General features: G+C 42.6%; 1 protein-coding gene, 1 long non-coding RNA gene and 9 other non-coding genes across 21 annotated transcripts in view; 1 reads left to right on the top strand and 10 right to left on the bottom strand.

Annotated features, from left to right (window-relative positions):
- Nucleotides 1-21,361, top strand: part of Dars2 (aspartyl-tRNA synthetase 2, mitochondrial) — a 31,138-nt gene extending 9,777 nt beyond the window's left edge. The window contains exons 8-18 of one of the 6 annotated variants that reach the window (XM_070034447.1): nt 718-824; nt 1,974-2,043; nt 3,370-3,549; nt 6,332-6,439; nt 6,535-6,597; nt 9,922-10,074; nt 13,151-13,369; nt 13,599-13,709; nt 16,740-16,815; nt 18,259-18,404; nt 21,001-21,361. In XM_070034447.1, the coding sequence (XP_069890548.1) occupies nt 718-824; nt 1,974-2,043; nt 3,370-3,549; nt 6,332-6,439; nt 6,535-6,597; nt 9,922-10,074; nt 13,151-13,369; nt 13,599-13,709; nt 16,740-16,815; nt 18,259-18,404; nt 21,001-21,063 (1,296 nt within the window). In that variant the 3' untranslated portion in view covers nt 21,064-21,361. Of the gene's footprint in view, nt 1-717; nt 825-1,973; nt 2,044-3,369; nt 3,550-6,331; nt 6,440-6,534; nt 6,598-9,921; nt 10,075-13,150; nt 13,370-13,598; nt 13,710-16,739; nt 16,816-18,258 lie in introns of all 6 variants that reach the window. The other 5 variants (XM_070034446.1, XM_070034448.1, XM_070034449.1 and 2 more) reach the window with 5 other exon arrangements.
- Nucleotides 20,952-24,697, bottom strand: LOC138835841 (uncharacterized). Of its 6 annotated transcripts, none has more exons than XR_011374740.1 (12): nt 24,653-24,697; nt 23,930-23,982; nt 23,727-23,755; nt 23,491-23,526; nt 23,100-23,128; nt 22,791-22,829; nt 22,378-22,403; nt 22,135-22,189; nt 21,699-21,821; nt 21,442-21,465; nt 21,211-21,243; nt 20,952-21,090 (listed from the first exon to the last, which is right to left on the bottom strand). It is a non-coding gene; the product is annotated as an uncharacterized lncRNA (long non-coding RNA). The 6 variants fall into 6 exon arrangements; XR_011374739.1 differs by having other exon boundaries at nt 20,952-21,021; XR_011374735.1 differs by having other exon boundaries at nt 20,952-21,243.
- Nucleotides 21,103-21,179, bottom strand: LOC138835874 (small nucleolar RNA SNORD81). The gene has a single exon (XR_011374762.1). It is a non-coding gene; the product is annotated as a small nucleolar RNA SNORD81 (small nucleolar RNA).
- LOC138835876 (small nucleolar RNA SNORD47) lies at nt 21,327-21,404 on the bottom strand. The gene has a single exon (XR_011374764.1). It is a non-coding gene; the product is annotated as a small nucleolar RNA SNORD47 (small nucleolar RNA).
- On the bottom strand, nt 21,915-21,997 carry LOC138835880 (small nucleolar RNA snR60/Z15/Z230/Z193/J17). The gene has a single exon (XR_011374767.1). It is a non-coding gene; the product is annotated as a small nucleolar RNA snR60/Z15/Z230/Z193/J17 (small nucleolar RNA).
- Nucleotides 22,252-22,338, bottom strand: LOC138835875 (small nucleolar RNA SNORD79). Its single transcript, XR_011374763.1, has one exon. It is a non-coding gene; the product is annotated as a small nucleolar RNA SNORD79 (small nucleolar RNA).
- On the bottom strand, nt 22,899-22,964 carry LOC138835886 (small nucleolar RNA SNORD78). The gene has a single exon (XR_011374773.1). It is a non-coding gene; the product is annotated as a small nucleolar RNA SNORD78 (small nucleolar RNA).
- Nucleotides 23,198-23,257, bottom strand: LOC138835879 (small nucleolar RNA SNORD44). The gene has a single exon (XR_011374766.1). It is a non-coding gene; the product is annotated as a small nucleolar RNA SNORD44 (small nucleolar RNA).
- LOC138835873 (small nucleolar RNA SNORD24) lies at nt 23,596-23,676 on the bottom strand. Its single transcript, XR_011374761.1, has one exon. It is a non-coding gene; the product is annotated as a small nucleolar RNA SNORD24 (small nucleolar RNA).
- Nucleotides 23,832-23,891, bottom strand: LOC138835887 (small nucleolar RNA SNORD75). Its single transcript, XR_011374774.1, has one exon. It is a non-coding gene; the product is annotated as a small nucleolar RNA SNORD75 (small nucleolar RNA).
- LOC138835878 (small nucleolar RNA SNORD74) lies at nt 24,396-24,474 on the bottom strand. Its single transcript, XR_011374765.1, has one exon. It is a non-coding gene; the product is annotated as a small nucleolar RNA SNORD74 (small nucleolar RNA).
- Nucleotides 24,698-24,715: the final 18 nt, after the last annotated feature.

The raw sequence follows: 24,715 nt of genomic DNA, 5'->3' as shown, positions 1-24,715 counted from the left end.
ACTGATGTGTCCTGCCTATAATCCTAGCTACTCAGGAGGCTGAGATCTAAGAATTACAGTTCAAAGCCAGCTCAGACAGGCAGGACAGTCTGTGAGATGCTTATCTCCAGTTAACCACCAGAAAACTGGAAGTGATGCTGTGGCTCAAAGTGGTAGAACAGGAGCTTCAAGGAAAAAGAGCTCAAAGACAGCACCGCCCAGTCCCTAACTTCAAGCCCTGCAGCCGGCAAAAAAACAAAAACAACAACCAAAAAAAACTTGTTGATGCCAGGTGATAGTGGCTCATTCAAGTATAGCTATTCAGAAAGCTGAGATCTGAGGATCATGTTCAAAACTAGCCTAGCCAGGAAAGTTAGTGAGACTCTCATCTCTAGTTACCAATTAACCACCAAAAAGCCAAAAGTGGAGCTGTGGCTCAAGTAGTAGGGTGCTAGCCTTAAGCAAAAAGAAAAGGACAGTGCCCAGGCTCTGAGTTCAAGCTCCACCACTGGCCAAAAAAAATCCTAATGTACAATTAAGAAAAATAAATTGTATTATATATGAACAAGGGACCAAAAGGTAAATGAGAAATTATCTCTATCATTGTGAGAACTCTGCTCTTATTTCCTTCAAGAAATTAATTTCTTTGCTGATTTCATTGATGAGTTGAAGTATACCTTCAGCTGGCTTAATTTTTGTTGTTAGTCATTTCTCTCCTCTCTCTTTTTTCTTTAAAAGGGTGCCAAGGAGTTTTTAGTACCATCCAGGGAGCCTGGAAAGTTTTATTCTCTCCCTCAGAGTCCTCAACAATTTAAGCAGCTTCTGATGGTTGGTGGTTTAGACAGGTGAGGTTTTGTTTTGTTTTTAATGCTGTTAGTTGTCATAAAAGGAGAAGAAGGGAGGGATGAAGAAAACCCATTGTCTGATCGAAAGAGAAGCTTAGAAAATTTACACGAATTCAGAAAACACTTGTACGTTGAAAATTGGTAGTAATCATCCTTTAAAGTTTATTTTGAGAGGGAAGATTGGAGGTGTGGCTTAGCGGGAGAGATCCTGCCTAGCAAGCATGGGGCCTTTAGTTCAAACTCCAGTACCACCAAAAATGATGACCTTTTCAAGATAATGTTTATTATGCAAGAGGATGAAAACTTTTTGCTAGTAAATGTAGCAAAGGATTTTTTTTAAAAAGGAGATTTTTGTTTTCAAGGAGTTAATGAGACTAGCAAAACAGAGTAGGAGAGTGAGTAAAGCAAACCATTAAATAATTCAAGATATGAATTGCAATTGCATTCTCCAGGAAAACAGAGGAAGAATTATGAGCTAGCCCTTCAGAGTGAGGGCTGCACTGCAGCAGGTGGAGAGAAGTTGGAATGGCGTAACAAGGGAAGGTTCAAGTGTACTCATCTCATAAAGCAGCAGCATTTCAATTTGGCTATGTATAGGAGTGGAAGAATTCAATCTCTAGTACTGAAAAATAAATGTATATGAAAAGAAGCATGGATTGGCTTGCACACTAATCTCATGTATGAATATCCAAATGTGTCAGAGTCTATTTTGAAAACAGCATATAAAAAAGAGTAACTGCTCAGGTCAGCCCTGTCTGATCAGATGAAAACTAGCTTCTTACATTTTTTGATATCACTATGAATTTATTCCATCACTTGCATTGCCATCGACTTTTTTTTTTTTTTTTGTCGGTCATGGTGCTTGAACTCTGGGCCTGGGCGCTGTCCCTCAGCTCTTCAGCTCAAGGCAAGCGCTCTACCACTTGAGCTACAGCGCCACTTCCGGTTTTCTGGTGGTTTATTGGAGATAGGAGTCTCACGGTCTTTCCTGCCCGGGCTGGCTTTGAACCTCAATCCTCAGATCTCAGCCTTCTGAGTAGCTAGGATTACAGGCGTGAGCCACTAGCGCCCAGCTGCCATCGACTTTAAGAAGAAAATTGTGTCATCTTAGTCTCATGATTCAGTTAATGCTATTTTTTTCAATTGCAGATATTTTCAAGTTGCTCGATGTTACCGAGATGAAGGCTCAAAACCAGACAGACAGCCTGAATTTACTCAGGTACTGAGCAGTCGTTACTTTCCCTTACAAATTCAAATATACTAGAGCCAAGTATTTTATTTCAAGTCCAAGGAAATCATATTACATGTCATTATATACATGTCATTATATTTACCAATTAATGGGCTCTCATTTAATTTTAGTTGTTTTCCTGTGCCCTTCTCATAAGGAAAGTAGTGATCAACAGAGAAATTCCAGAAGTCCTTAATGTTTTAATATGATATGGTCTTTTGTACATTAAGAACACAATAAAAAAAAAAAAAAAAAGAATCAATATCCTGGGGGTGGGAAGGTGGCTCAGTGGTAGAGTGCTTGCCTTGCATGCATGAGGCCCTGGGTTCGATTCATCAGCACCACATAAGTATAAAAAGCCGGAAGTGGCGCTGTGGCTCAAGTGGTAGAGTGCTAGCCTTGAGCTGAAGAGCTGAGGGACAGTGCCCAGGCCCAGAGTTCAGGCCCCATGATCGACAAAAAAAAAAAAGAATATCCCAATACTATTAAAAAAATGTGTTATTTTTAACAAGATAGAAAAGCAGAACGATAATTTTGTATATTGATATTTCTGTGGACATTGTGATTTGGTTTCTGTATGATAGCATTAATAAGTGTGATGAAATAATTGGAGTTGGATATCTAGAAATAGAGCTAGCGGGAAATGGCGGGGGTTAGGATAGGTGTAGGAGAAGAATGATGAAAGACATGATAGCAAAATGCATTGTTCTCAAACTGACATGTTGAATTGAAATCCCCTTTTTACAATTATTTAAACATAATTTTAAAAAATAAATTAAGTCGGACGCTGGTGGCTCATGCCTGTAATCTTATCTACTCAAAAGGCCGATATCTCAGGACGGCAGTGCAAAGCCAGCCCCAGCAGGAAAGTTTGTGAGACTGCTATATCCAGTTAACCACCAGAAAAGTTGGAAGTGGAACTGTGGTTCAAGTGGTAGAGCATCATCTTTGAGCAAAAAAGCTACAGGACAGCACCCAGGCCCTAACTGGATGCCCCAGTACTGGCAAAAATAAGATACAATGAATAAATATTATATTTATAATATACATGTACCTTGGAGTTGGACAGCCCAGGGATCAACCCTAACTTTACTACTTGCTGAGTACAGATATGTCACGAAGTAATTGTGGGTACTAAACTAATTGATATATGGTAGGCATTAGCACAGTTCTTGACATAAAACAGGTGTATAATAAAATGTATATCCTTTCCATGTATTAAGTATTTATAGACAGAAGACTGACATCATGAAAGCTGAAAATATGCATATTTTGACTATTCAAGTTACTTTCCTTGTGTTATTTTGGTTTCAGATTGACATAGAGATGTCTTTTGTAGACCAGAAGGGGGTCCAGAGTTTGATTGAGGGTTTGCTTCACTATTCCTGGCCCAGTGATAAAGATCCTGTAGTGACTCCTTTTCCTTCTATGACTTTTGCTGAGGCATTAAGCAGCTATGGAACTGATAAACCAGACACTCGCTTTGGGATGAAGGTACTGTCTTTACTTTTCCAGGACCCTGCTCCAAAGTCGTGTGTGTGTAAGTGCATGCACATATGCCAGTCCTGGGTACTGTCCCTGAGATTTTTGTGCTCAAGGGCAGTACTATTAATGCTTTGAGCCACAGCTCTATTTCTGGCTTATTTTGGTGGTTTATTGGAGATAACAGTCTCAAAGACTTTCCTGCCCTAGCTGGCTTTGAACTGAGATCTTCGGATCTCAGCCTCCTGAGTAGCTGGGATTATAGATAGACATGAGCAAATGGCACTCGGCTCCAAAGTCTTTTTTTTTTTTTGGGGGGGGGTCCGGTCGTGGGGCCTGAACTCTGGGCCTGGGTGCTGTCCCTCAGCTCTTCAGCTCAAGGCTAGCGCTCTACCACTGGAGCCACAGCGCCACTTCCGGCTTTTTTCTTTTTGCTTATGTGGTGCTGAGGAATCGAACCCAGGGCCTCGAGCATGCAAGGCAAGCGCTCTACCACTGAGCCACCTTCCCAGCCCCTCCAAAGTCTTTTAAATCATTTTGATGAAATTTAAAAGTGTTATACAAGATTGGATCATGCTTTTGTTGTTACCTTAGCTTGTTACTCTTGTTGCCAAAGCTGTAGGGAGAAAGAATATATTATCAGCCTTACAGTGCTGTTTTTTGCTATTATGTTCCAAGACCCATTCCCAAGAACAAGATTCTTGCTACAAAGTTTGTATTTCTACATTTAAAAAAAAGAAAGAAAACTGCTCTTTCAATTTTTTAATGCCAAAACAGCCCTTAGAAGGCAAATGATTAGAAGTTACTCATTTTCCTTGGTCTATAAAGAGCTCAAAAGTGAACACAATCATTTAGATTATTATTACCTATCAGTTTTTTGGGGGTTTTTTTGGTCAGTTGTGGAGCTTGAACTTTGGGCCTGAGCGCTGTCCCTTAGCTCTTCAGCTCAAGGCTAGTGCTTTGCCACTTGAGCCACAGCACCACTTCCTACCTATCAGTATTTAAGGGCAAAGGTAGTGTGTACACTACTAAACCACCAGTCAGGGCTGGGAAGGTGGCTCAGTGGTAGCGCGCTTGCCTTGCATGCCTGAGGCCCTGGGTTCAATTCCTCGATGCATCACATAAGCAAAAAGAAAAAAGCCGGAAGTGGCACTGTGACTCAAGTGGTAGAGCGCTAGTCTTGAGCTGAAGAGCTGAGGGACAGAGCCCAGGCCCAGAGTTCAGGCCCCACGACCGGACCCCAAAAAAAAAAAACACCAGTCATTTGCTCTTGCAGAGCAATATCCCTTAATGACATTTCATCTCAGAAAACTCCCTGCATATTCTCTAAAAATTCAATTCTTGCTGGGCAACGGTGGCTCACGCCTATAATTCTAGCTACTCAGGAGGCTGAGATCTGAGGATCACGGTTCAAAGCCAATCTCGGGCAGGGCAGGAAAGTCCATGAGACTCTTATCTCCAATGATCCACTTGAAAACCGGAAGTGGTGCTGTGGCTCAAGTGCTTGCCTTGAGCTGAAGAACACAGGGACAGTGCCCAAGCCCAGAGTTCAAGACCCACAACCGACCAAAAAAAAAAAAATTGAATTCTTCCAGGTCATTAAATAGTCACTACTATTAGGATAGGCAGTACTGTTAGGATATATATATATATATATATATATATATATATATATATATATATATATATATATGAAATGATAACTACATACTTATAGCTTACAATGTAAATACTTCTTGTTTTGCTTGGACAGAGATTCAAGCATGTAATTCTAACTATTAAGGAAGTTGAGATCCATAGGATCAAAGTTCAAAGCCAGCCCAGGCTGAAAGTCTGTGAGATTCTATTTCTAAAAATAATCAGTAAAAACCAGAACTGGAGGTCTGGCTCAAATGGCAGAGTTCCAACTGAGTAAGCAAGTCATGCAAACCTGAGTCCCCGAGTTCAAACTCTACTATATACAGTACATACATACTCCTTTTGTTTCTTCATTTGAAATATAGAATAGTGGTTCTTTGTTTTGTTTTGTGCTGTTACTGGGTTTTGAACTCTGGACTTGAGTTCTTGCTTGGCTTTTTCACTTAAGACTAGTACTAGTATTTGAGCCACACCTCAACTTTCAGCTTTTGATGGTTAATTGGAGATAAGTGTATAATCTCCAGATTTGTCTTCGGGCTGTCTTGGAATTAGGATCCTCAAATCTCAACTGTCTAAATAGCTAGGATTACAGGCTTAAGCCACTGGTACCTATCTAAAATAGTGATTCTTAAGTCAAACTCTTTAGGTTCAATCTTGGCTTTGCCTCTTTCTAGCTGTGTCATCTTGGATGAGTTAATTCCTTATCTATGTCTCCATTTTCTCATTTAGGTTTTCTTTCTTTTTTTTTTTTTTTTGGTCTGGTCGTGGGGCCTGAACTCTGGGCCTGGGCGCTGTCCCTGAGCTCTTCAGCTCAAGGCTAGCGCTCTACCACTTGAGCCACAGCGCCACTTCCAGCTTTTTTCTTTTTGCTTATGTTGTGCTGAAGAATCAAACCCAGGGCCTCGAGCATGCAAGGCAAGCGCTCTACCACTGAGCTACCTTCCCAGCCACTCCATTTTCTCATTTAGAAATGAGAATAGTAAGAGTGCCAACCTCATACTCTTGGTATGTAAATGAGATGAATGTATAGTCATAATGATATTAAGGTACTCTGTAAATGTTAACTTAGCAAGATCTACTTCTGTCTTTAAAATTGTATTTTTTAAATGTTTTGAGATAAAAGTGACTTCACCCTTTTTTATTTCCCATTTTCTAGATTGTAGATGTCAGCAGTGTGTTCAGAAAGACAGAGATAAGATTTCTTCAAGATGCACTTAGCAAGCCCCAGGGAAAGGCCAAAGCCATCTGTGTCCCTGAAGGAGTTGTAAGTGAATCATGATTCTGTTTTCTCAAGCCTGTATGTTTTGAATGTGTTTATGAAACTAGTGTCATATTGCTACTTTGATTTTCTTTTGACAGAAACACATAAAAAGGAAAGACATTGAATCCATTAAACAGTTTGCAGCTGACCAATTTAATCAGGTAAGCACATATCTCAGCCTCCTGAGTAGCTAAGATTACAGGCATGAGCTGCCAGTACCCAGCTGTAAAATCCCTTTTTATGTGTGTTTCCTAAAGCGTTATTAACATAGGGAAAAAAATGTTCATGTTATAATGACTTGAAAGAAAAGGAAAATTCAGAGCTTTTTTTACTGTCTATAACCATGTGAAAACATTACATTTATGTAATGAAAACAGCCTATTGCCACCTCCTAAGAAGAAAGAAAAGAGCAAGCACAAAGACCAGTAGGAGAATGTTTCAACAAGATAAAAGTAGTAGTTTACAAAATGGGTAAAGGAAATGTGTGAAAATTAATGTACAATGAAAAGCCTTTTAACCCACCAGGCTGAGATCTAAGAATCACAGTTCAAAGCCAGCCCAGGCAGAAAAAGCTGTGAGACTCTTATAGTAGTGGAAAAGCTAAGCAAGATGGTGAGGCCCTGAGTTCAAGTCCTAGTATTAGTACCAAAAAGAAAAAAGTGCTACTGGACAATGGTGGCTTACACCTGTAATCCTAGCTACTAAGGAGGCTGAGATGTGAGGATCGCTGTTGGAAGCAAGAAAGAAGTCTTCGAGACTCTTATCTCCAATAAAATCTACTCAGAAAAATCCAGAAGTGGTGGTAGAGCACTATCCTTGAGCAAAAAGAAACTCAGGAACAGGGTCTGGGCCCCTAGTTCAAACCCCAGGACTGGCCAAAAAAAAAAAAAGGTGGAGGAGCTAGCCGGGCGCTGGTGGCTCAAGCCTGTAATCCTAGCTACTCAGGAGGCTGAGATCTGAGGATCGCGGTTCAAAGCCAGCCCAGGCAGGAGAGACCGTGAGACTCCTATCTCCAATAAACCACCAGAAAACCAGAAGTGGCGCTGTAGCTCAAGTGGTAGAGCACTTGCCTTGAGCTGAAGAGCTGAGGGACAGCGCCCAGGCCCAGAGTTCAAGCCCCAGGACCGACAAAAAAAAAAAAAAAAGTTAAAGAACTAGCAGTTCTCTTTTTCTATAGAAACATACTTTTGAGCTAGGTGTGGTAGTGAGTGCTTGTAATTCCAGCACCAGGGAGGCTAAGGCAAGGAGAGCCACAAGTTTCAGGATAGGTTGGGCTAAATATGGAGACCCTGTCTTAAAACAAAAAAAGAAAGAATGTACAAGAAAGAAAAAAGAAAGAGGGGGCAGAGAAAGAAAGGATCCTTTCATGATAATTGAGTAGAGGGATATTTTGGTGATACTAAGGTTTGAACTCAGCTACGACTTGAGATCTAGTCCTTGCCATTTTTATTTAATTTGTTTTTCATATAGGATCTCATTTTGCCTGTCAAAAGCCAGCTTCAGACAGTGATCCTAGTACTTATACCTCCCAAGTAGCTAGGATCATAGGCAAGAACTACTATACATGGCCTGTAATTATGTTCTTTATTTTTTAGGTCATTTTTCTTGTTTTAGCTTTGTCTTGTCTTTTCTTTTAATGCTGCAGAGTTACTTCAGTATATAGTACTTGATCTTCTGTGCATAGTTAAGAAGAAGACATGTTCAGGTTATGCAAGGGTTCAGTCCGCACCTTGTAAAAGGCATTTTTTTAAAGCTGAGTGAAAATACTTGGTTCCTGACAGTGCTTTGTAAATGGCTGTCATGCCAGGGACTTGGTCTTGTGAGTCCTGAGCCTTTCCCAGATTCTGCAAGGTAAATCTTGCTCCTGGTTCTGAGGCCACCCCCGTGTTCACGTGTTCACTGGAGCTTTCATTGTCCTGGAAGCTCTGGAGCTTCCTGAATCTAGCTTCTTCAGCCTTTCTCACTCCATCACTTGCAATGGTCTAAAGTTTACAGAAACCTTTAACTTACTGGTGCTACTTCCCTACTTCCCACCCCTTTTCTTTCTCTTTCTTGTTTTCATTATAGTGAGAATACTTTTTTTTTTTTTTTTGTCGGTCGTGGGTCTTGAACTCTGGGCCTGGGCGCTGTCCCTCAGCTCTTCAGCTCAAGGCGAGCACTCTACCACTTAAGCTACAGCGCCACTTCCGGTTTTCTGGTGGTTTATTGGAGATAGGAGTCTCACGGTCTTTCCTGCCCGGGCTGGCTTTGAACCGCGATCCTCAGATCTCAGCCTCCTGAGTAGCTAGGATTACAGGCGTGAGCCACCGGCGCCCGGCTTATAGTGAGAATACTTTTTAAAAATTCCTTTCCTATCATCTTGAGGGCTTGAGGGAGAGAACAGAGATAATTCATGGCAAGTCTCTTCTTCTAGGACCAAGGAATTTTTATTTATTTATTTTATTTTTGTTGGTCATGGGGCTTGAACTCTGGGCCTGGTCATTGTCCCTCAGCTCTTCAGCTCAAGGCGAGCACACTACCACTTGAGCCACAGTGCCACTTCCGGTTTTTCTGGTTTATTGGAGATAAGAGTCTCTTGGACTTTCCTATCCAGGCTTGGTTTGAACAGTGATCCTCAGATCTCAGCCTTCTGAGTAGCTAGGATTATAGGCGTGAGCCACTGGTTTCCAGTGGACCAAGAAATTTTTTTTTTTGGTTGGTCGTGGGGCTTGAACTTCAGGCTTGGGCACTGTCCTCACACTCTTCAGCTCTAGGCAAGCTTTCTACCGCTTGAGCCACAGTGCCACTTCCGGTTTTCTAGTGGTTTTTATTGGAGATAAGAGTCTCATGGACTTTCATGCCCGGGCTGGCGTTGAATCGCAATCCTCAGATCTCAGCCTCCTGAGTAGCTAGGATGACAGGTGTGAGCCACCAGCGCCCAGCTGGACCAAGAAATTTTTGAACTACAAGAAATAAATCAATCTCACTTTTTTTTTTTTTTTTGTCGGTCCTGGGGCTTGAACTCTGGGCCTGGACGCTGTCCCTCAGCTCTTCAGCTCAAGGCGAGCGCTCTACCACTTGAGCTACAGCGCCACTTCTGGTTTTCTGGTGGTTTATTGGAGATAGGAGTCTCACGGTCTCTCCTGCCCGGGCTGGCTTTGAACCGCGATCCTCAGATCTCAGCCTCCTGAGTAGCTAGGTCAATCTCACTTTTAAAAAAATGTGATTAGGGGCTGGGAAGGTGGCTCAGTGGTAGAGTGCTTGCCTAGCATGCATGAGGCCATGGGTTCAATTCCTTAGCACCACATAAACAGAAAAAGCTGGAAGTGGTGCTGTGACTCAAGTGGTACAGCGCTAGCCTTGAGCTGAAGAGCTGAGGGACAGCACCCAGGCCCAGAGTTCAGGCCCCATGACCAGCAAAAAAAAAAAATGTGATTATGCAATTGTAACCCCTTTGTACAAACTTAGTAATAACAATAATATGTAAACAACCCTTTTTATTACAGGAAGTCTTACCTATATTCCTAAAAGCCAGTAGAAACTGGAATTCACCAGTTGCTAAACTCGTAACAGAGGATCAGAGATTGGAATTAATCAGACTAATGGAGATTCAAGAGGAAGATATAGTCTTACTAACTGCTGGGGAGCATAAGAAAACGGTGAGAAAAATTACCTCCCAGTATAGGTGATATGGACGTTCTCTCCTCTATTTGTATACAGGTCAGGTCAAGAGTACCTTTCTTTTTGGATAATGTCCCCCTTTCCCTCAATCTCTCCCATTTTTTCCCTCCTATCCTACCCACAGGTTCATTTTCTACATAGTATCTAGTGAGTACTTTTGTCCCTCCATATCTGTGCTCCCTCCTCCCATCCTCCCAAAGACAGACAAACAAGACAAAATGAAAACTAAACCAACAACTGGGTTGTTTCCATTTCTGAATATCATTCAGTGCTTTATAACGCACTGTATTAAAAAAATGGAATTTTGCCAAGCACCAATGATCACACTTGTAAATTCTAGATCCTCAGGAGACTGAGACTTTAATGATTGAGGTTGGTGGTCCGCCAACAGAAATTCTGTGAGACTCTATCTCTGATAAACCAGTAGAGAGCAGGCTGGAGGCGTGGCTCACGTGGTAGAGTACCAGCCATGAGCAAGAGAGCTGAGAGTGTGAGGGCCTGAGTTCAAGCCCTGGAGCTGAGAATCAAAACAAGAGGAAACACTGGAGTCTTTTCTCATTAGCTATAGTCTCCACTGGCATTCTTCACACAGATTAGGAATTCTGCAGCGTGTTAATGGTATTAATCAACTGTGGAGAATATTTTTCAAGGTTTTGCAAGTGAAGGAAATTTTGTACTTGGAACTATTGTTGATAAGGTATGCTTAAACATGTGGGGGGCATTGCAGAATGTTGGAGGGTTCCTGGTCACAGGCACCCCTAGGTATAGTCAAGGCTCCAGGAGTAGCAATTATAGGTGGAAAACTGAAGCACAGAAGTTAAAATTTTCTCACAGTAACATAGCTAGTAAGTGGAGGAATTAGATTTCTAGCCCCCAACTCTGGTTCTGAAATTTACTGGTAATTTAACATGGCTGGGCACTGGTGGCTCACACCTATAACCCTAGCTACTCAGGAGTCTGAGATCTGAGGATTGTGGTTCAAAGCCAGCCTAGGCAGGAAAGTCCCTGAGACTCTTATCTCTAATTAACCACCAGATAACTGCAAGTGGAGCTGTTAAAGTGGTAGAGCGCTAGCCTTGAGCAAAAGAGCTCAGGGACAGTGCCCAGGCCCTGAGTCCAAGCCCCATGGCTAACATAAAATAATAATAATAGCCAGCATTTACTAAACATTAACTGTATGCCAAGCATTCTTAAATATTTACCGTTACCCTTTGGTACCATTGGGTAAATCAGAATACATTTAAACTGCTAATCACTTCCTTTTTTTGGGGTGGGGGGTGGGGGGTGGAGGAAGGAGGATTGGAGGGGGGATTAATTGGAGATAAGACTCTGACTTCACTGTCCTAGCTGGCTTCAAATTGCAATCCTCAGATACCAGCTTCTCTACTCTTCAGCCTCAGTCTCTACCCTTCAACAGGATATACTTTATAGGCTGAAGCCTCTAGCCTTATTTTTGTTATTTGTTTTGGAGTTTGAATCTAGCTAACTTTTCTGCCCCAGTGACCTCAAAGCTTGATTCTTTGGCGCTTAATACACTTACTCATCCCAATTGGCCAGTTCATTCATTAAGCATATTTATGAGACCTTCTGAAAAAAATAGGACACAGTTTATAATACAGAGTTGGCCAAAGAGAGCAGCAAACATTTATTACACAATAGATCAAATCAGTAACTCTTTAAGTGGCTGAAAGTCTCTGGTGCACTTTGTCAAAGAATGGTTGGACTCTGTTCCTCATTCCTCTGAGATTTTTTCACCTTTTCCTACCTGCCACCTTACTTTACCATCCAGAAGGCCTACAGTCTTCATTGGCCTTCTTTTTTTGGGGGGGGGGCGGGGGGGTAGGTCATGGGGCTTGAACTCAGGGCCTGGGCATTGTCCCTGAGCTTCTTTTGCTCAAGGCTAGCACTCTACCTCTTGAGCCACAGTGTCACTTCTGGCTTTTTCTGTTTATGTGGTACTGAGGAATCGAACCCAAGGCTTCATGCATGCTAGGCAAGCACTCTACCATTAAGCCTCATACCCAGCCCCTTTATTGGCCTTTTAAGAAAGATTTCCTTGCATAAAAAAGGCTTTAAAATTTTGGACTAAAGAATTATTTTAACCATTAGCCTGTTAGAATTATAAATGTATCTTCGAATTCTTTACCCCAAGTAATAGGAACCATGTTTATACAGGCATAAAGGCCTCATCTTCTTGATTAGAAACAAACCTTTTGGATCAATTTAGAATATCAAGTAGAGAATGCTCACTGTGCGGGGGGGAAAAAAAATCATGTGAAAATAGAACTAAGAAACTTGAAGAGCTAGGCAGGGTTGGGATAGACATGGTGTGAACGATGGGAGGCAACAATCATCAAAATGCGTTGTACTAATAAACTGACATGTTAAGTTGAAACTCCTTTGTACAGCTCAAGTTTTTTTTTTTAAGATGTAAGGAAATCTTAAATAAATATCTACCAATAAATTACATCTATATTCAGAATCAGCCTTTTCTCTCAAAACATTTGGATAAAATACGTTGGGACAGAGTAGAAACAAAATTATTATAAAACCGGGGCTGGGAAGGTGGCTCAGTGGTAGAGCGCTTGCCTTGCATGCCTGAGGCCCTGGGTTCGATTCCTCAGCACCACATAAGCAAAAAGAAAAAAGCCGGAAGTGGCGCTGTGGCTCAAGTGGTAGAGCGCTAGCCTTGAGCTGAAGAGCTTAGGGACAGCGCCCAGGCCCAGAGTTCAGGCCCCAGGACCTGACCCCCCCAAAAAAAAAATTATTATAAAACTGACTAATCCTACTTTCTGCCTACTTTCAGGGCATCATGAAAATGATCTGATAAGACCTGTTCTGGATCACAGAATCAAGGCAGGCTTTTCTCCTCAGAGCTCCAGAGCTCACGAAGTGTATTTCAGAATCTCCACAGAGCTATGCTCTTTGCATTGAATTGAGCTGGCTGAGCTTTAACACAGAATGGTCTGCCTCAGGATGTAGGTTGTGTCATCTGGTGCCGTCTTAGGCTTCTCCATCAAAAGTCAACTTACTGTTGGTGTCTTCTGTTTGCAGTGTTCTTTGTTGGGAAAATTACGACTGCAGTGTGCTGACCTTCTGGAAACGAAAGGCATGGTACTCCGTGACCCAGCACAGTTCTCGTTCCTGTGGGTGGTGGACTTCCCACTCTTCCTTCCAAAGGAGGAAAGTCCCACAGAGCTGGAGTCAGCTCACCACCCATTCACTGCTCCCCACCCCAGTGACCTTCACTTCCTCTACACTGAGCCTGAAAAGGTACGCTATCTGTATGTCCAAGTAAAAGAAAACATGTAAAGCAGGAAGTTAAAGTTCACTGTCTGAAGATGAACAAGGACCAAGCCAGACTCTAGAAGCCCCAGAAAACACTGTGGGCCAGAGTTAATATATTATTATATATTATTTCTAAGTAATTACAGTGTCTTCACTGTGCAGGTCAGAACACCAGGATTTCTCTCTAATTCAAAGGCTCTATGAATTCTTCTAGGTTCGTAGCCAACACTATGACTTGGTTTTAAATGGCAGTGAGATAGGAGGTGGTTCTATCCGAATTCACGATGCACAACTGCAGCAGTACATCCTGGCAACATTATTAAAGGTAACAAATCTTCTTTGTCAGTTCTATTATTCATTTGTTATTATTTATCATGAATGGAGAATTTGTTTGATAAAAAATAGTGTCACCTTACCATGCGACCTTTCGTTTAGGACTTACAAAAGTAAATGATAATAGCTGCTTATCAGTGCTTACTATGTGCCAACGACTGCTTAAGTACTATATATGCATTCATGTATTTAATCCTCACGTTAACTTATTGATACCCTTATTCTACTCGTTTTAAAGATGGCATATGCGGGGCACCAGTGGCTCACTCATGCCTGTAATCCTAGCTCCTGGGGAGGCTGAGATCTGAGGATCGCAGTTCAAAGCCAGCCTGGGCAGGAAAGTCCATGAAACTGTTATCTCCAATAAACCAATAGAAAACCAGAAGTGGCATTTGTGGCTCAAGTGGTAGAGTGCTAGCCTTGATCTGAAGAGCTGAGGGACAGCGTCCAAGCCCAGAGTTCAAGCCCCACAACTGACCCCCCAAGATGATGTCATACTGAGGCAGATTATTTAGTTTGCCCAAACCCATACTGCACAGAAGCAAGTAGAAGTAGGTATTGAAGGGTGGCTCTTGAGCCTTCTCTAACTATACTATCAAAAAAGGTCATTTGTGGGGTAGAGATGTAACTCAGTGCCTAGTATGCGTAAAGGCCTTATGGAAGGGGGAAAAATTAAGTCATTTTCAGGGACTAATATTAGAAAAAGAGAGATGTTGCTATTATTGTAGTTGTAGTTGTTATTGTGTATTTGGATGGATGGTTGATTTGGGATTTGTTGAGACAAGTTCTCCCTATTGCCCAAACTGGCTTTGAACTTAGTGATCCTCTTGTCTCAGCCTCCTAAATGCATGTACCACTACACCCAGCCAACAGGAATTTCAAGATTTCATGTCAGTGCACAGATACACTTTAGGTATATTTCAGGTCATGGTAAATGTAGGTGATAGAATTTTAAGAAGAGTTTATACAGGTACAGACCTAAGAATTTAAATGTCACTGATGATTCTGTAGAAGACAGGATTAGTTCAACAAAATATTTCAGGATTCTGTTCCTAAAAAAAATTATGTGGTGGTGCTGAGTTCAATTCCAAGTACAAGTACTACCAAAAAAAACAAAGCTGGGTACTCATGGCTGCTACTCACAAGGCTGAGATCTAAGGATCACAGTACAGTTAAGTCTGTGAGATTTTTTTTTTTTTTTTTTTTTTTTTTTGTCGGTCGTGGGGCTTGAACTCTGGGCCTGGGCGCTGTCCCTCAGCTCTTCAGCTCAAGGCGAGCGCTCTACCACTTGAGCTACAGCGCCACTTCCGGTTTTCTGGTGGTTTATTGGAGATAGGAGTCTCACGGTCTCTCCTGCCCGGGCTGGCTTTGAACCGCGATCCTCAGATTTCAGCCTCCTGAGTAGCTAGGATTACAGGCGTGAGCCACCAGCGCCCGGCTTCTGTGAGATTTTTTTATCTCTAGTTAACCACCCCAAAACTGGAAGTGTATCTGTGGCTTAAAGTGCTAGAGTGCTAGCCTTGAGCAAAGAAGCTCAGGAACAGTACCTGGGTCCTGAGTTCATGCCCCAAAAGAGGCAAAAACTAAATAGTAAGTAAATAAATAAATAAATGGGATTAGCTAAGCAGTGTGACAGTGTGACATAGGATGGATTTGGAGAGCTCAAAGCAGGCAGACCCGGCCCCCCACCCCCCCCCCCACCCCCCGCCTTAAGGGATCTGTGACCTTTCTCCTGTCTCCAGTCATCCCGTTTGCAGCCTGCCTTTTTCATTGTGTTCAATGGTAGCTTTTCAGAAGTATAAGAATACACAGTTTCTGCTGTACCCCATCACTCCACAGCTCTCAGCCCTGCGGCACATTAGAATAGAATTACTTAGTGTTTAAAAAAAATCAATATTAAAAAATAAAATCCATCACACCTGTAATCCTAGCTACTCAGGAGGCTAAAATCTGAAGATCATGTTTTAAGGCAACAGGAAAATCTGTAACACTTATCTCTAATTAACCACCAGAAAAGTAGAAGTGGAGCTGTGGCTCAAAGTGATAAGCTGTTAGACTTGAGCAAAAAATCTCAGGAACAGCACCCAGGACCTGAGTGCAAGCCCCATGACTGACAAAAAAAGAAAGAAAAGAATATCAACATGAGCACCAGTGGCTCACACTTGTAATCCTAGCTACGCAGGAGTCTGAGATCCGACAGTTAGAGTTCAAAACTAGCCAGGCAGAAAAGTCCATGAGACTCATCTCCAGTTAACTACTAAAAACCTGCAAGTAGAGCTGTGCCTCAAGTGGTAGGGTACCAGTCTTGAACAGAAAAAGCCACGGTATAGTGCCCAGGTCCTGAAATCAATGCCAATATCAGCATATACATAAACAAAAATCACTGTGTTTGACACCTCATTAGGCCCTCTATAAATAAAAAGCTGTACTAGGTGGGGTTTGGCACCTGTTGAAGCTTCCCCCTGGACTCTGACCTAGAGTATAATGAGAGAACTGTTTTTGGACACACTTCCAACTTTTTCATTTTTGTCTGTTAGTCTTGGGTCTTGAACACAAGGCTTTAAGCTCTCACTCAGAAGTTTTTCTCAAGGCTGGTGCTCTACCACTTGAGCTACACTTCTAGTTCTGGTTTTCTGTTTTATTAGTTAAAGTCTGTCAGATTTGTCTGTCCAGGCTAGCTTCAAACCAGGATCTTAAGATCTGTCTCTATTACTTTAACTCATCTAACCTTTATTTCCCTATTAATTCCTAAGAACTTATTATAGCTTAAGTATATATTTAATGGAGAATCTATGTTCTTTTCTTTTCTTTTTTTTTTTTTTTGGTCAGTCGTGGGTCCTGAACTCTGGGGCCTAGGCGCTGTCCCTCACCTATTCAGCTCAAGGCTAGCACTCTACCACTTCTGGCTTTTTCTGCTTATGTGGTGCTGAGGTATTGAACCCAGGGCGTCATGCATGCAAGGCAAGCACTCTACCACTGAGCCACCTTTCCAACCCTTAGTGGAGTATCTTTTGAATTTTAGGAAGATGTGAAATTGCTCTCGCATCTGCTGCAGGCTTTAGATCACGGGGCACCCCCTCATGGAGGAATTGCCTTAGGTAAGCATTTGTCCTCTTATAAATTTCATTCCATAGCACTGTGTCGCAAATGCGGACCTTCAGTTTAATGGTGGGGGAAGGACTTGAGTGTAAAATTTCTATGAGGATTTGCATGTTTTTAGTTTGTTTATGCTTATGCTAGGGATTGAACCCAGTGTCTCGGATCTGTTAAATAGTCACTCTAGTATTACTTTTAAAAAATATTTTGCCAGTATTAAGATAAAACTCAACGTGGTCAGTCACTGTGGCTCACACCTGTTATCCTAGCTACCTTGGAGGCTGAGATCTCAGGATCAAGATTCAAAGCCATCCTGGGGGAACAGGGACAGAAAATCTGTAAGACTTTCTTTTGCTTGTTTTGCTGGTCTTAGGGCTTGAACTCAGGGGCTGGGCCCTGCCCCTGAGCCTTTATGCTGAAGGCTAGCACTGCAGGACCACTTCTGGCTTTTTTTGAGTAATTTATTGGAGACGAGTCATGGATTTTCCTTGCCTGGATTGGCAAACATAATTAAAACAAAATCTGCCAGGCAATGATGGCTCATTCCTGTAATCCTAGTTACTCAGAAGGCTGAGATCTGAGGATCGAGGCTCAAAGCCAGCCTGGACAGCAAAGTCCATGAGATTTTTTTGTCAGCCGTGGCACTTTCCCTCAGCTCTTCAGCTCAAGGCTAGCACTCTTGAGACACAGCACCACTTCCAGCTTTCTGATGATTTATTGGAGGTAAGACTCATGGACTTTCCTGCCCAAGCTGGCTTTAAACCATGATCCTCAAAGTTTTTTGCTATTTTGTTTGTGCTGTTCCTGGGACTTAAACTCAGGGCTGAGGTGCTTTCTGTAGGCTTTTCGGCTCAAGGCTAACACTTTATCATTTGAGCCACAGCTTTACTTCCAGGATTTGGATAGTTTATCGGAGATAAGAATCTTAACATTTTCCTGTCTGGGTTAGCTGAGAACAGCAGTCCTTAAATCTAATCCTTCCGAGATGCTGGGATTATAGGCAGGAGCCACCCGCACCCAGCTCAAAGGTGTTTCCTTTTTTAAAATAGAAATTGTAGGTGCTTAAGTCAAAATTGCTCATCTTCATTTCAAACCCCAGCACTAAGAGCTTTGATTTTTTTTTTAAACCTATGCAAGCAAGTATTCTACCCGTGCCGCAGAATAAGAGCTTTTCAAACAAGTTCTCTAAAAATATTTGACTGCAACGTACTTGTAGTATTGAAAAGGTCTCTATAGGGTTGTGGATGTTGGCTCACTGAGTAGGCCAACTTACCTTCTATGCATGGAGCTCTAAGTTCAAGGAATTGTCTGCAAGATTTACTTTGGCAGTACTTGGCCAAGTGTTCTAATATTCGGGCCACACCCTAGCCTTCTCTACAACTTACAGAAAAACTAAGTCATTTCCAAAGTTAGACACTTCTGTTCACTTTGTATTTTCTTCACAGGGTTAGATAGGCTGATGTGCCTCATCACTGGAGCTCCAAGCATCAGAGATGTCATAGCCTTCCCCAAATCCTTCCGGGGACATGACCTCATGAGCAGTGCCCCAGATTCTGTCCCAGTGGAAGAACTAAGGCCTTATCATATCCAGGTATCCTGGCCAACAGAGGCAGAAGCAGAAAAGGATTCATTGAATCAGCCTCACCAACAAAAAAGTTGAATTTTGGCTTTTGCACTATAGGCATAACGTCTTTGGGTGGAAATAATCCAAGTGTTTTTCACAGTAAGGAAACAGGCGTGGCAGCCCACGCTTAATCCCAGCAGCCAGGCTTTGGCAGCAGAATCATGAGTTCAAGGCCAGCCTGGACTATCAGCAAAACCTTGGCTTGTAAAAAAAACAAGATCCAATTTGATAATTTACCTGTATGGTTTGAGACATTATGGAAAGTTGTTCTTGGAGAGTTGTGAAAGATATTGATATTTCAATTGGCAAGTTGCAAAATCAGAAATGAGTCACAAGATCATAGCTTTTTTGTATGGGCCTCCGAGCTAGTGCTCTACCACTTGAGCCACAGCCCACTTCTAGTTATTTTGGTGTCAAGACTGGCTTTATTTGAACCTTGATCCTCAGATTTCAGCTTCCTGAGTAGTGTGAGCCACTGGAGCCCTAGTCCCTTTTGTAAAATCCAGTCTGTCCTGGCTACCTCCCTCATGGGGCTCTTGGCAGGAAGAGGATGTATTTGCTGGAGCTGAGAATGCTTTGAAAAACTGCAGGACTGCTGGGCACTGGTGGCTCATGCCTGTAATCCTAGCTACTCAGGAGGCTGAGATCTGAGGATCGCGGTTCAAAGCCAGCCCGGGCAAGAAAGACCGTGAGACTCCTATCTCCAATAAAACCACCAGAAAACCGGAAGTGGCGTTGTAGCTCAAGTGGTAGAGCGCTCGCCTTGAGCTGAAGAGCTGAGGGACAACGCCCAAGCCCAGAGTTCAAGCCCCACGACCGACCAAAAAAAATTTTTTTTCATAAAAAAAAATAAAAAGAAAAACTGCAGGACTAGGAATGCATGGGCAAGCCCCTGCATTCTAATTCACAGCACCAAAAAATGAAAATCATGAATTAAAGATCAACCTTGACTACATACAAATAACCCCATTGCAATCATGGCTTTTGGAGTTACTATTTTTGGGGGGGGGGGGGCAGTCGTGGGGTCTGAACTCCAGGCCTGGGCACTGTCCCTCAGCTCTTCAGCTCAAGGCTAGCGCTCTACCACTTAAGCCACAGTACCACTTCTGGCTTTTTCTGTTTGTGATACTGAGGAATCAAACCCAGGGCCTCAGGCATGCAAGGCAAGCACTCTACCACTAAGCCAACTTCCCAGCCCTGGAGTTACTATTCTTTAGGATAAAAACATGTAGCAAATAATTGAGTGCTTGTTCCAAGTTTATGACTTTGCTCCCTGGCGGTAAATAAAAATGTGATGGGAATAGCTAAGGCCTGACCTTCCTTCTTGATCTTTGCTGCTCTAAATTTAGGGTTCCACTTACAGTTCTCATGGTTAATTGGGTAGCTCAGGCCTACTACTTCAAGACTCACCTACATGCTACAATGCCCACCACCCAGCAGAAATCAAACTAGGATTGAACCATGGGCACCTAGCTCAGAGAAATCTGCCTCACACCAGTTCTGACCCTATGGAAATGCTGACAACCAAGATCCAGTTTGGTCTTACTGAACAGCACAAGCTGGCCTCTAGCCTGTTTAATTCTCCTGCTTCAGCCTCATACTTGATTATTTGGTATCTTGTAGGCTGCCAAAGGCCTATGTCCCAAGACTAAAGCATTTTTGGGGTCCTGTCGTGGGGCCTGAACTCTGGGCCTGGGCGCTGTCCCTCAGCTCTTCAGCTTAAGACTAGCGCTCTACCACTTGAGCCAGTGCCACTTCCGGATTTTTGCATATATGTGGTGCTGGGGAATTGAACCCAGGGCCTCATGCATGCAAGGCAAGCACTCTACCACTGAGCCACCTTCCCAGCCTGACTGAAGCACTTTTGTTGGTCAATTCTTGAACTCTTTGGGCCTGGATGCTGACCCTGAGCTATTCAGTTTAAATGCTGCTTTACCACTTACGCCCAGTGCCGCTGTTTTCTAGTGGTTAATTGAACTTTACTGCCGGGGTGGCTATGAACTACAATCCTCAGATCCCAAGTAGGAATAAGCACCAGTGGCACCTGACCTGAACCGTCTAATTTGGGCTGCTTAAGCAGCCCAGAGACTTGGAGGCCAAAATCCCATTGAACAGCTAACTAGGTATCAGTTGTGTGCTTCAGGTTAGCACAGGGCCCTGCCAAAAACCAGTGGGGTGTCTACATATCCACCTACTCAGCCTCAGTGTTAAGAGAATGCAGAAACCTAATAGATTTGTTGCACAACAAATCAGGACAGACCTAAAAGTTCAGGTCTTATATGTCAGTGAGTTCCAACTAAGAAATTATACTTGGTAAAAGCATTTGGTAATGTCAATAGTTCCCCCTTGATGAAAGTGAAGAAAGTGAAGGCCAGACAGCACTATCTCTCCCAATACTTCCTTCACACCTGCGCAGACGCCAGGCTCTAACTAAACTTCCTTTAATGCATTTTCAGCATCTAGTAGTTTTGTTGTCTTGCCCATATGCAACCCAACACTGAAAGTCCAGCATAGTTCAAAGTGGTTAATAGAAATTTATTTAAAAATTGATTTTCTATTCCAGGACATGCAGACAGCCAGCTACCTGCAAATGAAAACATACTTTAAGCCGTATTTCTTGGTTTGAAGTTCAATTGTTTCAAGTTGAATTGTCCTTAAGAGAAAGCAGAATATCAGATCTCTTAGTGTCATCAAGTAGTCAGTGAGAGAGTTCAAGGTAGGTTGAGATCATCATATATTCTGAAATAGGGTGCTACCACCTTTCAGTCCTCACCTTATGAAATATGTAAGCTTCAATCTTGCTCATCTACAGAAATCAAATAAAAAATTAGTCTACTGATGTTACTGATGTTAAGTTAAAAACACACATGTGGTTCTTTTCAATATAGTAACCTCAGAAATAAATGGAACGGTTTTATATGTGATATCATTGTTATCTCATTTGGCAGAATCATCACATCACTGGTTACATTCTAAAATAAAACAGAATATAAATTTGACTTACATTTTCTGTTCTGAAAGTGCCAACCTGTTTTGAAGAAAGAAATGCACTTTGAGATGTCTCTGGCTAAACTCAGGACATTAAGAGTTTGACATAAGGCTATTTCTCCAAGCTATACTGACATGATCTGGGTAAACTTGCATTTATACCACTTAACCCATGAGCAAGATTTGATCACAAGTTGTCAGAAACACTGCTATCTCCAAAACACCCAGCTCAACCCCTAGAATGCTGCCAAATATAAACATATACCTACTAACCTGCAAGTCTTAGGCTGGATTGTTTTGTAGTCCTCACTGCACTTAAAAACTTTCATGATCTTTCACTGTGTTCTAGGACAGGAGTACAGGCTCAATCCACCACACCCAGCTTCAATGTTCATTCTTGAAATTATGGGAGAAGACATTTTTACAGATCAACTTCGATAAGTATTTGACAAGGCAGTCTACAAATTTATGTTCAATTGTTACTATAGCCAGATACATCAGATAGGAGCGAAAGACTTAGGATTGCTCATCAGTGTTAAGTCTGCTGAACTATGTTATCATCATTGTATCGGCTTACAGAAGACTAATGAATAAAAGTCATGGCAATTGGCAGAGTGCCTATTCTCAAAGGTGCATCCTTTGGTAAGGGGCATACAAACAAGGCAGTATGGCTGGCTGATCCTTACCACAAAAAGTGCAATGTCCTTACCTTGACTTAAAACTCGGTCATGCACTGACCATTGTAGTGCAGCTGCTTCATAAACCTGCAGAAATACACTGACTTAGCAATGGACTGTTAGAACGCAGGGTTCATTTAAACTCTAATCACTGTTTCAGTTTTTAAAGTTATTCTTCATTCTTTTATCAGAGAGATTCCCATCTGTTTTAGCTTGAAAAATCATCACCAACAGTTACCTTGCTCTAAAATACATTAGGTTAATTAGTTATATACCTTATTTCTGACTCTCCATGCAGGACCTAGAAAGAAAAATACCTGTAAGTGTTGAAAACTATCAACTTCATATTCTAAGCGTTTTATCAACAGTATCTTAAGCTGTGTCCTTAATGCGGCCTAGGCATTGTCCTGAGCCTCTTTCTGCTTAATAGTGCTCTGCCATTTAAGCAAAAGTGCTACTTCTAATTTGGAGTAGTTAATTGTGGCAAAGTCTTAGGATTACTTTTCTACCTGGGTTGGCTTTAAACCATGATCATCTTATCTTAGCCTGCAGAGTAGTTATGATTACAGATATAAGCCACTATTTTTAGACTTGGTAAATAAACATCTCAGTCTGTCAATGCTACATACATTCTAGAACTGTAAGCACAAGATGCCAGGAAACAATGAAGAACAATGAATGTTCTTACCCAAGAGCCAAGAGATGCAGTCAATATTTATGCAGGTAGCTGGAACCAAAAAAAATTCATTAATAACTGGTATGAGTAATTTCATCTCCTGAGTGTCTTGTTTCAGGGTTTCTCAGTATTAAAATATGTCTACATGCTCATTTCAGGTCAGACATTTGATCAACATCATTACAAACACCCTAGTCAGAGCATGCTCACAGACAGCATTTAGCATTTGTTACAGGATTACAGGAGTTAAATAGCTTATTAGTAGGCATGCCACAGTATTGGCTTTTGTGCTCTTCCACTTGTCCATTTCCCACTACTTACTAGAAACTAGTAGACATCTCAAATGGCACCTAAAAGAAAGGACTTTATTAAGAATAGCTATACATGCGGCTTCTCCCCCTAAAAATAACAATGCCTGAAATCAGTTAGAGCTAATAAGACCTTCATGTTCAGTCAGTATTTGCTCATCATCATGCAGGCTGCAAAAATGATGCCTTGGAAATTTAACAAGACCAGAAAAGGCAGTCATTTCAATGCACTGTAGTTGTGCTGTATAAATTATGGTAGCACCATTTCCCTCCTGTTCTGCCAGTTACCATTCCACAATTTACCCGCTCAATTTTGCAGCCAGAGAATCTACAGTATTAAGTTTTAATATCAATGTTAATGTCTTAAGTTTTGAAATTTCTACATGAATAGTAAGCTTTCTCACCTGTGCCCATGGCCAGACTGGCTTGCTCTTCACTACCTGCAAAAATACAGGCGTATTCAAACTCAATGGCAATCTCCTGTGTATGGCCCTTGTGTCTATACTGTGTGCCTCAGTTAATTAATGGTGGTTATCTTGATCATCATTCTTACTGTCAAGAGTAGCAAATATAATGTCATCACTGTGGCACACTTGCCCTTCCACTTAGCTTGGTGCATGTGGATGCTACAGTAACTTACCTCATTTCTTCACCTCCTTTTACAGGTAACTAAAAAACAAAAAAATTCAACTTTAGAACACTCCCTAGGGTCTATATTACTATCCTTCAGTCTATGAAACATCATAGCCTCAGCAAAAGATTTCAGAAATCCCTTCTGTCCACTACTCTTACTCCATCACAGGCTTTGCAAAAAAAAGCAGTGTTTCTATGCAATTATCTTACCTGTCGGAAAGATGTCGGCAAAAGCCACGCTGCCTCCACTTGGAGCACCATCTCTGGGAAGAAGAAAGTGTGTCAGTTCACGTCCTGCCATTTTCGCCTCCAATTTCCATGACTGATGGGCTCATCTAGTGTTACATGCAGTGCATCGCTCGCTGTGCACTAAGGCACACAATGGTGCCGTGTGTTCTAAAGCCTACAAGGCCTACCCGTCACCGGAGGCGACCATGCAGTTACCAAGGCCCATGCGGGCCCAACGCCGGAGGCTCACACGTCTGTAATCCCGTCTATCCCGATGGCTGCGATCTGAGCATCGCAGGTCGGAGGCAGCCCCAACCAAAAGCCCAAACGCTGCCAGTGCAGCAGTGGCCAAAGGCGGACGCCAGCCTCGAGCTTGGGGACAGTGCGCAGGGCCAATTCCAAGGCCCGGGCGCCGCACACCCAGGAAGGCCGAGTCCGATGGCCGCGTGCGCCGCCGTCAGAGCCGTTGGCATTCATCAACACCCTCAGATGTCCCTACCAACACAGACTTCATCACCGGCGGCCACGCGAGCCCTCCCCGCTGCCCCCGCGCAGCCCCCGCGCGCTGGCGACCGCTCCGCGCAACTCCATCCTCACCCCGCGGGTCCCCGCTAGCGAACCTGCCCTAGCCGTCTCCACCGGCCCGAGCCCACCTTACCTCCCAAGGGCCTTGAAACGTGGGTCGCAGACTTGGCAGACACCTACCTCTACGCAAGCGGCAAGCTCCCAACGCCGAAAGACCGAAATGGCGCCCGGAGGCCCGTATAT

This window comes from Dipodomys merriami, unplaced genomic scaffold (assembly GCF_024711535.1).
Source record: "Dipodomys merriami isolate MVZ:Mamm:240054 unplaced genomic scaffold, mDipMer1.0.p SCAF_24, whole genome shotgun sequence".
Taxonomy (NCBI): Eukaryota; Metazoa; Chordata; class Mammalia; order Rodentia; family Heteromyidae; genus Dipodomys; species Dipodomys merriami.
Note: the sequence above shows the minus strand (reverse complement) of the source record. Positions and strands in the feature narration are given on the sequence as shown.